Source organism: Aedes albopictus, chromosome 2, assembly GCF_035046485.1.
Source record: "Aedes albopictus strain Foshan chromosome 2, AalbF5, whole genome shotgun sequence".
Classification (NCBI taxonomy): Eukaryota; Metazoa; Arthropoda; class Insecta; order Diptera; family Culicidae; genus Aedes; species Aedes albopictus.
The window spans coordinates 404,481,143-404,494,141 of record NC_085137.1 but is presented as its reverse complement, the minus strand read 5'-3'; the positions used below and the strand labels follow the sequence as shown (position 1 = coordinate 404,494,141).

General features: G+C 41.9%; 1 protein-coding gene across 1 annotated transcript in view; it reads left to right on the top strand.

Moving 5' to 3' along the window:
- Positions 1 to 1,410: 1,410 nt before the first annotated feature.
- LOC109407939 (palmitoleoyl-protein carboxylesterase NOTUM) overlaps positions 1,411 to 12,999 on the top strand; it is a 91,852-nt gene continuing 80,263 nt past the window's right edge. The window contains exon 1 of the mRNA XM_029860891.2: positions 1,411 to 3,196. Within this exon, the coding sequence (XP_029716751.2) occupies positions 3,140 to 3,196 (57 nt within the window). The 5' untranslated portion in view covers positions 1,411 to 3,139. The remainder of the gene's footprint in view (positions 3,197 to 12,999) is intronic.

Genomic DNA, 12,999 nt, shown 5'->3' with positions numbered 1-12,999 from the left:
ACGCTGGGCGTTCGGGGCATCTGTCCTATAAATAGGACGCTGGGCGGATATGGGTTAATCCGGGCCTGGCTATCACCCACATCGTCTTGGAGCTACAGAGGAGGTGGCGCGTGGACTCGAAGAACGGCTAGTTCAGATGCGGTACAAGAGGTGGTCCAGGGAATCGGAGTCAGCTTCGTAGCTCATATCGGTGTCCTGTGATCGAAATAGACCCTTACATTGATTAAGTGGCGGGGAGAACATCCTGGTAGCGCGCTATAGCGTTGCTGTCATGGTGTTGGTCTTCTGGGTTGGATCCGAGCTCGCGGTTGGAAAGTGGTCCCCGGTAAGGGTCAGTTCATTTAGCTAGCTTAGGCTCGGAAATCCCCCCATGTATGTGTCATGTTCAAATATAAATGGGAAAACATGGAACGAACTCACCAGGTAATTCTATTCAGCTGGTGTTCTGTAGTTGCTTCGGTGTCAGTATCCAATAGTTTTAGAAGGCCCTCCAAACTATATTGAATGTTCACTCGTGGATATCACTCGCTGTGTCTCCATTGACCCAACGAAGTAAAAACAAAAAAAAAAAACACAACATACGCTACGCGAACTGAAAGACAATTACTCGGATGCCTCTACAACAGATTCCTGCATCGACCTTCCAAATGCCAGCAAAACCACCATTTCTCTCCAACACACGCGTAAACACGATTCAACAAATCGAAAAATAATTACTCGAATGTGAAATATTATTTAGCAAATAGGCATGAACCATCGAAACCTTTGCATTTGAAGAACCGCCCCAGGCTCTGCTAGGTGGATTATTCCGTATTTAATTTATCGATTCAGCCAGAGAACCATAACGACCTAATAAGCATCGAATTCAGATCATTTCATGCCCATTCTCCTCGCCTACAAAGAACTAATTCCTACAGATCTTGCCGTCTTTACGCACTGAACCCTCCGAACACTCCCTCCCATCATTGTCCTAATCATCACCCAAACTCTCGCCGCTTCCCTATCTACCGATCATAGTATAGTAATGATCATATTTCATTCCATCCGAGTCGGTTGGTGGTTGGTGGGTTGGCACCCGCGCGCGATCCATCCTTGCCCGCGGAGAGCGAGAGACAACTCCAACCTTCACGGTTCAGCACGGAGCTGCTCTGCTGGTTGTATACCAGCAGCGTTGACACACCTCCTCCACCACCCACCCGCAGCAACAATCCACAACCATCGTCGTCTTCGCATTCACAAACGAGCAGCATGATCGAAATCTCACCACCAATTATTAACAGGGCGTAATTGGCGGCAAAGATGACAGAGAGCGGGAGTCAAAAAGAAAGCCGCCGCCGCCGCCGCAGCGTACCGCCTTGGGTCCCGTCCCGAAAGGTCCGACGACGAGACCCCGATTACGGAGATTACGACAGATAAATGCGATGGGTGAGCCGGCTGGGCGGAGGCGAGCGCGGTGCAAAACGGAAGAATTATGTTTATGGACGGAACGTGTTGAGCATGAGAGAGCTGAGCGAGCGGGAGAGGATGTGCGCAGCATAGAAATGGTGAGCTCGTTTCATGTTGGTTTTTTACTAACACTAGTTCGGACCGGGACCGAGAGCGGGTGGTTTTGGGTTTTCTGTGAGAAAGAGAGCAAGGTTTCCCAGCGTGGTGTGTGCTCTCCCGCGTGTTGTGTTGCGGGAAAAGTTCGAATTTCGAATCGAACCCTTGAGGGGTGCAGCACAACATCCAGCGAAACACTTCCCAGTGATCAGTCGTCGGAGTGAGATGTTCTGTGCGCTCTGCTGAAGATCGAGGATCTTAGTTCGCGGTTTTCAAGATTGATCAAAGTGTTTGGCAAGGAGCGTGGCAAGGCGGTGGCGGCGGTTGTTATTGTGACTCCGGAGCGGTGGAAGCAGGTTGTTATCGAAGAGACCGGACTTTGTGGTGAAGTCAGGAGGAATTTGAAACATTTCGTCCGTGACCGTGGTGGACCGCGACCGCGTGTGAAGCTCGCCGTTGATACGCAAATTAACTGCTGGCGGCGGCGGCGGCGTTTTTTGTTTTGTTGTCCATGGTCGGCGGCTGTGGAAAAGACAGGTGAAGAGAACGCGCGAATGAGAAGCATTGGAGAGTTTTTCGCGCGGACGGTGGTGAAGGAAGAAGGTACATCTGATATCTACGTAGTGTGGAGAAAGAAGTCAGTTTGGTTCGGCGGTGCGAGAGTTTGATTAATTAAGTGTGTCTTACGCGTGTACGCCTCGTGCTTTGGCGGTGCGCTTTTTTGAATTTTCGGGGAGTTTTTGTGTGTCGTTTCCTCGGCCAATCAACGAAGACGAAACCCGGCTGGCCTCGAGTCGGTGATCTGCGAGGGATCCGGTGGTCTAGAGAGTGGAAGAAGAAGCAAGGGGTGAAAGAAAGTGGTCAGGTGGCCAAAAAACAAAACAAGCAAAAAGAGCCTATCCGGAGTTGAACCGGCGATTGGCGGCACGGTGTAAAAAGTGTAAAATGATTTCGCATTCTTCGTGGTCGTCGTGGGTCGTCGGACGTCGCGCGGTAATTGAAGTTTAATGCGAACAACGACTGTCCATCCATCCGATCCCCGCGTGTCCCCTTGAGTGCTCCTCTGGGCTGTTCGGAGGGTCTCTGGATAAAGGTCGTCGAAGAAGAAAGTGCCTCCCGCTTGGTGTGTGCTATGTGAGATGATCTGCCGCTGAGCCGTAGTGTGAAGAATTCGAATTGGAATGCGATGGATATGAAAGTGGAAAAACAACGCGAGTTTTGCGAGGAAAAGGTCTTCGGCTGCGAACGGGGCTTTCGCCGCTGATCTGGCTATAAAGGCGGAAACGAGGGCGACATCAAAGTGCAGCGACATAAATACCTACGTACATACTCACGCTCATACGCACAGAGAGGCACGCAACTCGGTGATCAAAGTGTTGGGAATGGTAGAATTAGAAGTTTGTTTGGCCATATAAGCAGCGGGCGCAATAATTGGAAAGTAGTAATTCGACATCAAACGATAGAAGGTTGGTGGGGATCAAAGAAGAAGTGTCGAGAAGAACCCAAAGGTGCCAGGAAGGGAGGGGCGGCAGCAGTGTTTTGATTCGTTTGGCAAAGAAGAAAAGCAACGTGCAGGAGAACGTGAATCTGTGCGAGAATGATGAGACGGTGCAGTACGATGGGGAAGACTGGCGCATGCCAGATTTTACTTCGGGTGAGTACAGAGCAGTCCTGGTCGTTTGTTTTGATTGTCGAATCTTTGAAGGGGCAGACTTCAAAGAGTTTTCGGGTTTTAATTGTCGGGAATCCATACTGGGGGTCTGTGCCCTTTTATGTGGTAACTTAAGTAGACATTCTTTGATCTATCTGAAGATATGGATACGATCAAATTCTAAAGAGGCTTTAAAATACTCTAGATATTTTTAATTTTCACTAGAATTTTTCAATCATTTGTAAGAATATAACAGAACCTTTCTTCCAATTCCAGTCCTAACTGAATTGCTTGCTAGAATATAATTGTTTCAGTGAGCTCTAGCAGATTCCACAAGAAACCACAAAATTTTACAAAGGACAAAAACTATTACTGTTTCTGTCTGGCTCGGGTACATCTGTCATAATGATCTGAAAACCGAGAAATGACGAGAAATTGGGAGATCAATTGTGAACTGCAATCTATACCTAAGTAGTTCAAGTGTATTTCTATTATTTGGATTGGTGAGAGAGATGTAAACAATTAAACAAAATCTGAACAAATTGCAGTTTATGCGTTCCTGATTTTCAGGGGAAAATTTTAGAGGAATCTATGGAAGAGAATTGAAGTTTATTCGAATGAATTCCTGGACTTATTCCAGCAGAATGCTCTAGAGTAACTTATAAATGAGTCATTAGAAGTATATCAGTAGAATTATTAGATGAACCTTCAAAGGTGTATTCTCTGAAGAATTCCTGCAGAAATCTCCAACGAATTTCTGCAAGAATCTATGTCAAATACGTATCTCAACTTTAACTGTAAGGTCGTCTTCAGTGTCTCGTACTTCACTCGACTGTAGTTAGGTACGAGACAGATTTACAGATTTAATTAGCAGAAAAAAATGTTGTTCTGAAACCTAAGTTGCTCCATTGTCTACGGTTATAGCTGGTTACCGGCTTAGACAACTTTAAATGTCATGATACTAGCGTCAACAACATCCGTCAAACTGTCAGAAGATTCCATTAATATGGTAGATAACGTATTGTCAGTTGTTATAACAAAACGTTACAGATACAACATTGAACACTACATATGTCAAGGAGTTCGATCACATCATTTACATTGATTAGAGCATGGGATTTTTTAAAGGAATTTCTTGAGTGAACCTGCAATTATCATTGTCAAAATTTCCCTTAGCATGACATTAGGTAGTTCTTTTTGCAAGACAATAACTGGATTTTTTAAACGATTTTTAGAACACGAAATTCTAGGTTATTGACGGAATCATTGTTACACATAACATAAGTGGAACTCTGGCTCAAAAAGTTGATGCCTTTTCGAGTTCGTTCGCTGGTATACAGGGCATCAAAATGTCAATTGCGTTATAACATTATTGCCATACTATTTTTCAGCATGTATACCATTTTTCATTGCTGTGAAGTAAAACAAAGACTTCATAGATCTAGACTGGCAGCACGTGGAGATCTAAAACAGGGAATAAATTGTGATGCAACTTTGTAAGCTCAAGTCAAACATGCGTTTTCTAGCTTTAAATATAGAGAGAGATCGATATGTAAAACGTGGATGTGTTATTTCGAAGATTTCAATGAATTTTTGATGAAATGAATAAGTGGATTTCCAGCAGCTAGTTTTGCGCATATCTAAGGTGACAATCTTCGTTTCTGCATTCTTTGCCAAAACTGGAATACTGGTTGGATCAGATGTTTTTTGTTTACCAAAATAAATGACAGTTCGATGCCTTTTATAAAAGATATAACAGTTTCGCGTGCTGGAAAAGGATACAACTTTTTCCTTAGCTCTGACTACGGAGTTCCACTTATGTTATGTGATTGTTAGGTACCCTTAGAGCTTCGGTATATAGAGCTTTTTTGTATATGCTTTTCTGGATTTCTAACTTCATAAAGAGATATGATGAAAATATTCAAAAAATCAAAAGAAATACCCACTTTAATTTTTCGGTAATTTTTTAAGATACGTGATAAATTTCTTGACAGATTTTGAGATGTTACTGGTCTGGCAATGTTACTAATGGAATCCTTCTTTTATCATTCACATTTTTTGGGTGTTGTTCGATGAGTTCCTTTTGATTTCATTCCAGGTTAGATCCATGATAACTTTTTATCGTGTTTTTTTTTTATAACGAAAGATCTTTCAATATTTTTCAAATAGTTTGACCAGATAATCATTTTTCTACGAATCCGTATTGTTCTCGAGCGGAATTTTAAAAGCCTTCTGGTGCACTTTGCAAGACTTAGTGGTGCACGTTCTGGAAATCACTGCCTTGAGACACTGCTAGAGGAATACTTGAAGAAATGCCTAAGTACACGTTCTTGTAATAAAAATCCTGGAGATATTCTTAGAAGCATTTGTGAAGATATTTTGGTTCATCTTCTGAAAAACCAAAAACGAAACTTTGAAACATGGAAAGAGACATTCTTGGGCGATTTCCTTGAGCTACTCACAACTAAAAAAATATCGGAAGGAATCTTTGAAGAAGCACCAGGAAGAATCTTTCTGATGAAATCATCTTAGGAATTGCGGAGAACATAAAAACAATAGGTAATGCTTATTTCTTACAGGCGGCTTGCAGCTGTTCTCTAAGGCAACATCTAAAAAAAATACCTCTAATGGGGAAGTACCTGAGGAAATACCACGAGGAATTTTTTGTGAAATTCGTTCATAGATCTTTGTACAAAATATTTGGAATCCCTAAAATAAATAATTGATGCTTTGCTAGAAGAAAATTAGGAGGAATTCCTGGTAGAATCTCAAAAAAAAGTATACCCTGAGAATTTCCTGAAGAAGTCCTAAATTCTGAAGATTTCAGGAACAAAGTTGCAGCAGATCTTTGCTCGACTCGAGAAGTACTATTCAGGACATTCCAAAAGTATGGGCTTTTTCTTCCGAGGATTTCTCTAAAAATTCCTCTAAACAATTCTTTGAATTCTTCTGGAAATTCCCCAGCTTCGTAATCCTGCCAATTTCTTTACATATTCTCCGGGAATTCTCCCAAAAAAATCTTCCAAGAATTCCTTTCGGAATTCCTTCGGGAAGACTTCTAAATATTCCTTTTATTATTTTTGGGAATTCATTTAGGAGTGCCTCAAACAATCGTTTTCTGAATTCTTGTAGAATTCCTTGGGAAATTCATCTAGTAACTCCTCCAGGAAATAATTATGAAAATCCTTGGAATTCACCCGAGAATTCTTCAAGGAATTCCTCCGAGAATTCCTCAAGGAATTCTTCCCAGAATTTCTCTAGAGGAATGATCCTAAAAATTCTTCAAGGAGTTCCTTCAAGATTTTTTTCTAGGAATTACTCCGAGAAATCAACTAGGCATTCCAGCAGCAATTCCTCTAGAAATTTCCCTGGGAATTCCCTTTGGAATTTCCCCAAGAATTCTTTCTGCATCTCGGAAAACCTGCATTCAGGAACATCTTTCGAGATTCTCTCATTAACTGCTTCCGGGATTTTTCTAGGATTCCTCCATTAAGTTTCTTTGTGGATTTCGCCCTTTACAATTCTGGAATATGGCGCAATCAGTGAAGTATTAGATTTGTAGTAATGAGTTGAAATTTTGTATGGTGAGAGGCGAATTCCCAGTTTATGCAATACAATTGTATAAAAAGCGTGGATGTTATCTCCATTTCTTGCCTCTTCAATATCACAGTTACCCAACGTTTTGTTCAAATAGCATCAAATTAGGCAAGGAATTCGTAATGTTAGGAGAATTCGCCTTCTCACTATACACAAATTCAGATCATTAATCAAATTTAGCACTTCACTGATTGCGTCGTATTTATTTCGGCTCCACCCCATTACCCCGAACGCCATTACCCCGAACGCCACTACCCCGAACGCCACTACCCCGAATAGTCCACTACCCCGAAAGCCATTACCCCGAATGGGTCATTACCCCGAAAGCCATTTCCCCGAAAGCCATTACCCCGAAAGCCACTACCCCGAAAGGGCCATTACCCCGAATCGTTCAGGAGATCACCAAAAAAGTGGTGACCGATTAGAAGTTGATGAAGATGGTTATAAGTTAGAAAAGGGTAATCAGTTACTAGTGTAGGTATGAATTCTCTTCTCCATTTTATGCCCCTATGTTAATTCTATTCTTAAACAGACGATTTAGGTACCGATTTTTTTCCGTTTTCTTTTTGAAACGAGTAAATCTATATATATAAAAATGCAGTGGCATACATGAGACCGCGCATAACTTGCGAACGGGTGGTCCGATTTGGGTGGTCTAAGTTTTGTTCTGTTAGATTTCACCCAAGGAAGGTTTATGAGGCACAAAACATGGGAAAATTGAGAGTTTTTGAAAATCGGGTTTTCATACATTTTGAACGGGGACTTGGGCGCTTGGCTAGGGACTCGAAACGTCAAAAAAACGCAGTAGGCAAGACAAAGTTTGCCGGGTACAGCTAGTAAAAATATAAAAATAAAACACAAATCAAATAGCTCTTATTTACTTCGTTTTAGAAAGCATGACAATGGGAGCACATTGTTTAAAATAGGTTCCGTTTTTCTTAGGTTTCCGTATGTTGTGCTTCATGCTAAAGTAAGGTTCGTGAAAACGAAAGCAGCAAACGCAATGAAATTAAGAAGACAAGTAAAGACGAATTTTCCATATTTTAAACTAGCTGCTCTCAAGGATGGGAACACTCACTTGGAAAGAGTTACACTCACTTGCAGTTTTCTCAACTCAGAAGCGTGCAATCAAGAAACAATGTATGGACGACTTTTACCTTGTGATTTCTTGTAAAACTTTGCCGAATAGAGCATGGGTCGCACACGCATACCGAAATCGTGAGGGAGCTGCAGAGGCAACTCTCCACGAGGTGAATGTAAATTACACTCTTTTGAGCTTTTAGCTTTTAGCCTGCTCTTTTGAACTTATAGCTATGGCTATAAAAACTACAAGTATTTCAAACTGACATTTTCCCTTCTTTTAAAAGTTTGTTGGCGTCAAGCACAATTGTAAACTGGTGGCAAACGATTGTGCTGGTTATCAAACTACACTTCTCCAAATATTTGCCTTTTTTTTAAATAGGCTGTTCTTTTGAGTTTGCAGTTGCCAACCGTGTACTATTGCAGAGTTGTTTGGTAGCCAAACTGTTAATTTCTTTATAGAAATGTTTCCTTCTTTTTATCAGAAGCTGTTCTTTCGAGTTTGAGTGTTATGTAGTTTATTTGCAGATGAATAACTAACTCCATAGCGGATTTGATCTTCTTTGAATAATAGGCAATTCTTTCAAGTAAAATTTTTCAGAATTGACTTGCGACCAAACTGGCAACTAGATTTCTTTTGATTTTGTTTTGATTTTGATAATCAGTTTCCAAAACATCAAGCCCTAAAATTGTTTTCTGAATTTTTTTTCAAGTTTGTAGTACTGGACTGAATTTCAGATATTCAGTTCAGTTCACTTAGCAAGGTAGATCCAGCATCGTTGGACCAAATTACCTATTTTTTTTTCTGGCGACAAAACTGTAGCTTTTCTTTTCATGAAAGGCTGTTCTTCTAGCTGCACTTATATAGTTTACTGGGAGTGAAAGCTGCTTACTGTATATGAGATTTTCCCTTCTTCAATTTATAGGCTGTTCTTTCTAGTTACGTCGTTACCGGGTTGATTGGTGACATATCTCTATTAATTCCATCTGGTGTTTTTCCTTCTTTTAAAGTTGGGCTGTTCTTTCGACTTATATTGTTACAGAGTTGTTTGGTAGCCATGTTTCCCTGTGCAGATTTATGTATAGGGGCCGTGCATAAACTATGTAAGTAGGAGAGGGTCTATCTAAATTCTAAGCTCTATACAAATTTTCAAATTTTTGTATGAACAAATCGTGGACTTCGTGGCCGAGCGGTTAGCGGCGTTAATCGATTAGGTATCTCGCATGCCTCGGAGTGTGGGATCGATTCCCGCTTCGGTCGAGGAAACTTTTCGTCAAAACAGAAAATACTCCACTGAGTCACTGAGTGTTATACGTGTTGTCTATTGTCTATAGTACAGTACAGTATTGTACATGTACAGTCTGTGCGGCCTCTGGCCGAAGACGGTGTAATTGTCTTTTAAAATTCTACGATGAGGAGGGGGAGAGGACCGAGGTGACCAAAATTCGGTCTACGTAGTTTATGAATGGTCTAATAGGAGATTTGCCCTTCTTTAATTTATATGCTGTTCTTTCTTGTTATATCCTTGCAGACCTTATTGGCGGCCAACCTATCAATCATTTTTTTTCACATTTAAGGAATGTTTTTTTAAGTTACACTGTTATAGAGTTTTATTATCAAATCGTCTATTCCTCCTTAAAATATTTTTTTCTTTTTCTAACAATAAAATGTTCTTTCCGGGCCTATTTTGCAATTTGTATTATTTGATCTCGCCTAATGATCATTAGACTTATTAGTGATACTTTGGCCAAATGTCTTTTCGGCCTAATGAGCCAATATCGATAGCCAGTATTTGAAGGACCTTTGCTGACAGCTCTATCTCATACAAGATCATCTCTAATACGTATTACTCCTTTATTTTGTTTTAAGGTTATTCTTTACAATGATATCTTCTGGTATTAAAGCTGTCAGTAATGTTATTAAATTAATAAAAAAATAAAATACCCATCATCAGAATAACTCATCTAAAAATATGCTTTCGGGGTAATGGCGTTCGGGGTAGTGGCCCATTCGGGGTAGTGGCGTTCGGGGTAATGGCCCATTCGGGGTAACGGCTTTCGGGGTAATGGCCTATTCGGGGTAATGGCTTTCGGGGTAGTGGCGTTCGGGGTAATGGCGTTCGGGGTAATGGCATTCGGGGTAATGGGGTAGAACCGATTGCTTCAAGAGTTCCCTGTGGCATTCCTTCAGGATTTCTCCAAGAGTTCCATCCAAGATTCTTCCAAAAACACCTTCAGATTTTCATCTAGGAACTATATCCTGGTTCCGCCAGGAACTCCTTCCGTGATTTCTGAAATTGCTCCCGGGTGGAAACCCGGAGAAGTTCCTTATGGAATTCCCCCGGAAGCTCATTTCGGAATTCTCGCAGATGTTCCCAATGAAATACTCTCGGAGTTTATTGCGAAATTCTTCAAGAAGATTTTTTGATGGAATGCATCAAGGAGTAACTCCAGGAGATCAGTATGGAATTCTTCCATTAGTTCCTTATAAAATTCTTACTGGAGCTCATCGAGGAATTCCTCCAGAAGTTCCTTCTGGGATTCCTCCAATGGATAAGGATAACATTTCTCCAGCAATACTCCAATAGAAATTAACTTCTATATAAATATAAGAAGGAACTCCGGGAAAAAATTCTGAATAAATTCCCGAAGGAATATCAGAACGAATAACTGGAGGAATCTGGAATAAACTCCTGAAAGAATCTCTGGAGGAACGCTGAGAAAACCCAGAAAGAAATTCTGCAGGAATCTTGGAATAAATTTCCGGAGAAACCACGGAGGGAATTCTTGAAGGAATTTCAGATGGAGTCCCAAAAGGAATCCCAGAAAGATTCCTAAACAATTTTCGGAACATTTGGGAGAATCCTAGAAGGAATCGCTGAAGACTCCTGAAGGGATCTCCTAGAGGAATTTCAAATGGAACAGTTTTTAAGATCTCTGCTGATTTTTTTTTAAACCTAGGAGCATCTGAAGGAATCATAAACTAACCCCTGGAAGAAACTTTAACGAAACTTCCTAAGGGATCTCAGAAAGAACTTATGACGAAATCCAGGAGTACATCTCAATGATTCCTCCAGGAATATCTTCAAAACATGCTCCAGAAATGTCTACGAATTTTTGTCTTGAACTTCCTTCAACCTTTTCATTGGATATTCCTTGAAGAAGTCCTTCAGAGTTTTCTCCAGGAGCTCTTCAGGTGATTAGTCCAAGAACTCCTTTAGCGTTTCCCCAGAAATTCCTTCAGGATTTTATTTCAAAGGCGCTGTCCATAAACTACGTAGACTTTTTTTCGGCCATCTCAGAAACCCCCTCTCCCCTCGTAGACTTTTGTTCATACAAAATTTTCGAAATTTGTATGGAGCGTAGACTTTGGCCAGACCCCCCCGTCCCCCTTTGAGTCTACGTAGTTTATGGACAGCCCCAAATGTAAATGCCTTCAGAATTTTCTCCAAGAACTGTTGTAAGATTTTTTCCGGAAATTCATCCAAACTTTCTGCGTTCTCATACGAATGTTCATTTTTCTTCCAAAAGTCCTTGGGAGATTTGATTAGGTGCTCCTACGGAGTTTTTTAGTCACTCTTCCACGGGTTCTTCCACAAACTCTCCAGATTTTTTTCAGTAATTCTTCAAAAATCCCAAATCAAAAATATCATCAGAATCTTTTGCAGAAGTTGTCTCAAGAATCACCCAGTAGTCCCCAGGAGTTTCTACAGAGGTTCCAGAACAAAACAGAGTATGGAGTCTTGTTGAAAATAACACCTGTTCGCGGGTCACAAGAAATATCCAAACGTTCCGAGAAAACACCCCGTCACCCTATTCCCGAGTGAATCCCTCATTTGCATCCACCACACCGCGGTCGCGGCTGCGTTTGTTCACTTCAATAGTCACCGGCGGCGACCGAGTGCGCACATTCTTTGTGTCTGGCCGGGCCGGGGTTTTGCAAGTTGCATTTTTGTTTCCTCTTATATTTTCGGAATGTGCATCATCCCCAGCAAAGTGCGACGACGACGACGATCATCATCATCGTCGTGTGCGCCGCCGCGGTCGATGCAAAACAACACTCTGGGGTGAGTTGCATGCGGTGCATGATGCTCGCGCTCGCTCGTCACCAGCAAGCAGGCAAGCAAGCGCATTTTCGTTTTTTTTGCGTGACTCTGCCTGCGCGCTGGACAATCGTCGACCGACCGAATGATGATGCGGATCTGGGCTGAGGAGCTCGGGACGGGTATAAGTCGTTCAGGAACCGATTGAAATAAGAGAGTGCAAATATAATACAATAAATAAAAGATTACAAGGAAAGCATCGCGTTTCTCGCGCGGATCCTTGAAGCGGCACCGACGAAGACGACGACGACGACGACGACCACTCGAATCTGCAAGTGGATGAAGAAAAACCAAGTCTCAATGAAAGAGGACTCACATCCGCCGAATATTTTGCAAATTCATATTCTCGTGCAATCGCCGGCTGCTGCCGTCATCATCATCGCATCGTCCTCAGCACATCAACCAACGGTGCGGTGTCAGACACAACACCGACCGACCGACAAAGGATGCGAAAAAGAGGATCCCGTTCGAAGGAGGCAGACGCGCGGCACGGGTCGGTCGTAGCGCAGACGGTCGGAAGAGGATAATGAGAAAACGGGATGCGATGCACCTGTTGTGATGCGGCGAGTGGAGTGCATCTCGCGTGTGTATCGACGGTAGATCGGGAGCCGTTTGAGATTAGGGCGAGTTTGATGTAAACAAAGAAGGGAATTGTGCTATGATGATGAGGACGGTCTCGCCGCAAAGGTTTGAGTCATACTGCCGTTCTACGCCCAATTGTCCCATGTTATATGGGAATCCCATATAACATGGGACAACTATGCGTAGAACGGCAGTATATATTATGATCATATAATATATATAACTTATATATTATATATAACTTTAAGAGATCATACGACTGGCACTGACGCATTCTTGTATCACGCACTATTGTCTGGTGTAAAAACCTACACATATCGTTCCGATCCATGTTTTCCTGCGCTTCAGCAATCACACTCTCTTCGTACTTTCATTTCTTGTTGCGGTGGAAGCTCCGTTTGAAATTTCTTTAATAGTTGCTCCCGGAGCTCTTTCATGGATTTT